This window comes from Prosopis cineraria, unplaced genomic scaffold, assembly GCF_029017545.1.
Source record: "Prosopis cineraria cultivar Desert tree isolate PC_DT_omini unplaced genomic scaffold, ASM2901754v1 PC9, whole genome shotgun sequence".
NCBI lineage: Eukaryota > Viridiplantae > Streptophyta > Magnoliopsida > Fabales > Fabaceae > Prosopis > Prosopis cineraria.
This window is the reverse complement of record NW_026555340.1, coordinates 18,436,584-18,439,779: the sequence shown is the minus strand read 5'-3', so window position 1 is coordinate 18,439,779 and position 3,196 is coordinate 18,436,584. Positions and strand designations below refer to the sequence as shown.

The 3,196-nt window shown below is 36.5% G+C and overlaps 1 protein-coding gene across 1 annotated transcript; it reads right to left on the bottom strand.

Moving 5' to 3' along the window:
• Nucleotides 1-1,337: 1,337 nt before the first annotated feature.
• Nucleotides 1,338-2,985, bottom strand: LOC129320359 (auxin-induced protein 22B-like). Its single transcript, XM_054965781.1, has 4 exons — nucleotides 2,590-2,985; nucleotides 2,296-2,486; nucleotides 2,073-2,172; nucleotides 1,338-1,962 (listed from the first exon to the last, which is right to left on the bottom strand). The coding sequence occupies exons 1-4, from the start codon at nucleotides 2,787-2,789 to the stop codon at nucleotides 1,887-1,889; spliced, it is 567 nt and encodes a 188-aa protein (XP_054821756.1). The 5' UTR covers nucleotides 2,790-2,985; the 3' UTR covers nucleotides 1,338-1,886.
• Nucleotides 2,986-3,196: the final 211 nt, after the last annotated feature.

Below are 3,196 nucleotides of genomic sequence, written 5' to 3'. Positions count from 1 at the left end.
CTCTCTCTAACATTTAATGGAGGGTAAAAAGAAAAATTTGTGATAAAAATTAATGGAAGTAACTTATAAATGAAATAATTTTTTTTATCTCTCAATTTTATAAACAGGACTAAAAGGAAGTAAGGCACATGAAGAGTGAGTTAGTACCATATTCTGATTTAGTTTTATAGCTCTCCATATACTATATATATTTCTCTTTCTAGTTTTAATAGCGATGTAGTTATTTTTTTTTAAATTTTAAGATATATTGAATGGATTAATTGTCTTTTTTTTTATTGCAGTGAAATAATTGAAAGTATTTTATAATAAAAATTAAAGGAGCATATATAAGCTGCTTTAAACACCGCCGTATTTACAAAGTCATTAATAATATAACTGAATCAATTCTTTATCACTTGTTAAAGTTATAAACTCCCCTCCATCCAAGAAGCTGAACTGAGAAATCAAAATAAAGTTTGGGTCTTAAAAGCAATGTTGTAAAAGCCAGACCAGCTTTGAACCTGAAAAAATTAACAAGTCTCCGTTTTTATAACAGTTTATTTTTTTATTATTAAAAAAAATTAAAGGGGAAGAGAAGTCTTTGCCATGTCCGCAAATATCCAAGTCATCACAGTACCAGATCTCATATTATAACTGATATAGTTGGCCATCATATTCTCCCCTAACCTAACTGCATCATATCTAAATGCCTTTGTCTACCATTCAAACCAATTCAGGGAACGGATTTGACTCATTTTAATTAGCCCAACATTGCTGGTGCAGTGTGAACACATTTAAGAACAAACTATATTCAAACATTTCACAGTAAATTTCTCAGACCTGGTTTCTCTTTACTGTAGTTTCCTTCTATGCAAAAATTAATCTCATACATATTCATGTATGTACCATATACAGCCCATGGCCATGGAAGTTGAGATTGAAATCATATAAAGAAAGAAACAATAATGGTTTCATTGGGGACTCTAAGAAAGACACCAAAACATGCTTTTTAGGATGGACCAGCTTCAACCTCATACCTTCCATGGCCATTGGCTGCATATTATATGCGCAAACGTGTGTGTGTGTGTGAAAGGAGGATCACATGTATGCTTTTCATTGGAGACAAGAAAGAGACATTGAACAAGTTTTCTAGGATGGACCAGTTTCATCAGCCTGCATATGATGTGTGTGATGTTCTTGTCACTGGAAACTCGAAAAAGAGACCAGATCTAGTTTTCTATTAAGGACCACCTTCAACCTCAGATTTTCGATTTTGTTTTTACTTTTCTTCCCCAATTTGGACATGTGATGTGTAGGATTCTGAAAGAGATTTGTGAAAAACAAGGTCTGGATGATGCGGCGCACAAAGCTTAATTTATGATGATTCAAATCACAAATCAAAATTACACATACGAATTAACAATAATAATTGGTGTATTACACTATCATTGTGTATTGATACAAAACCCAAATAAGCATTAAAAAAGAAAAAAACTTAGGATGATTGAATTGAACACATCAAACCCTGTCCTATTCATCCTTCTTCATTTGAAACAAATTTCAATGAAGTTTCCCACTTGAAAGGATCAGAGAAAACAACCGCTTTATATCATCCAATCACCACAGATTTTTTCCCCTTCTTCCCTAATAGAGCCAGAAATTTTGATCTCAAAATATTCACGAAGGAAACTGAACTATATATATATCTTCCATCTTCTTACAAAAGACCAGGCCAACCCCAGAGTGGACATGACTCAAAATTCCAGTTTGCTTGTTTGTTTGTTTCCGAGAACCCAGGCTTGAAGAAATGATTTTCTTCCACACCAAAAAAGACAATTCTTATCTCTTGCTTACTCACTGATCAATGATCTGATCTGATCTCTGATCATACAAACTTTGCTTCTACCTCATACTGCACAACCCAATCCTCTAGCTTCTGATCCTTTCATGATTCTCAATCTTTTGCAGGTAGTCATGAACATACTGCAGAAAAACAAGAGACATACTTCAGTAAGACTAACTATTATAAACTGAGACACACAAACACAAGGATATATGCATGTAGAGAGAGAGAGAGAGAGAGAGAGACTTACTCCCATGGAACATCTCCAACAAGCATCCAGTCACCATCCTTGTCCTCATATGTAGGTGCATATTCTGATCCTTTGTAACCCTCTCTTTCATTGTACTGACCTGAAAGGGGAAGAAGAAAACACAAAACCCATGTCATTTTCAGCTTCAAGAAATTTGATTTACATTTACAGGTTCTATCAGAAAGGAAATATCTTTGTGAAGTCTCAAATCCCTCTCACTCACCTATGGTTAACTTGAACATGTTCTCTAGAGCCTTGAGGAGTTCAGGATAGCCATTGTAAACCTTCAGATCAATCTTTCTAAGGTATGGAGCTCCATCCATACTCACTTTCACATAAATCCCAGATGCCTCAGCCTCCTGAATACTGTTCTTCCTGTAAGATCTGATTGGTGGCCACCCCACAATCTTTGCCCTGTAAACATGAACAAAAATCATCAGTTTCAACTTCAGAACCACAAAAAAAATGCGCAGACAAAAAAATCAGAAAGATTCTCAATCTAAACATGTTAACCTACTTGGCGGGAGGGGCTGATTCATTGGAATCAGAACCCTTTGTTCCACAATTCTCAGAGGCTTCTTCAGATAAAGGCCTCTTGTTGTTATTGTTCTTAGAGCTAACCAGTGATCCTTGCTCTTCTTCCCTTCCTGGCAACCCTAATCTGAGCTCTGTATCCTTGTGATTCAGATCATTCTCATAACCCACTTTGCTTTCCATCTCTGTCGCTAAAAACCCAAAAATCCCAGCTCAAGAAAAGCAACCAAGCGAACCGTTTTGATCCTTGATGGTACACACAAGAACGAAGCTTGAAGATGAAGAAGAATTTGTGGGAAGAAATAGAATTGGAGGAGAGAGTTATATAGAAAAAGAAAAAAAATTTAGGTAATGAAAGAACTTTAATTGAGGACAAAGACAAGGTGAGGGTGTCGGCAGCAAAAGGAGCAGCTTTAAAGCGAGATGTCGCTGAAAATGGAGGACAAGGTTGGGACAGAGTGGGAGGATTCAGAGGGACGGTCAAGATTCGATGTGGGGAATTGTGAGGGAGAGATCTGGGTCGTTGGATTTAATGAGGCCATGTGATTGGGAGGGGCAGTGGGTCCCACGTGAGTGTTTGTTTTGGAATG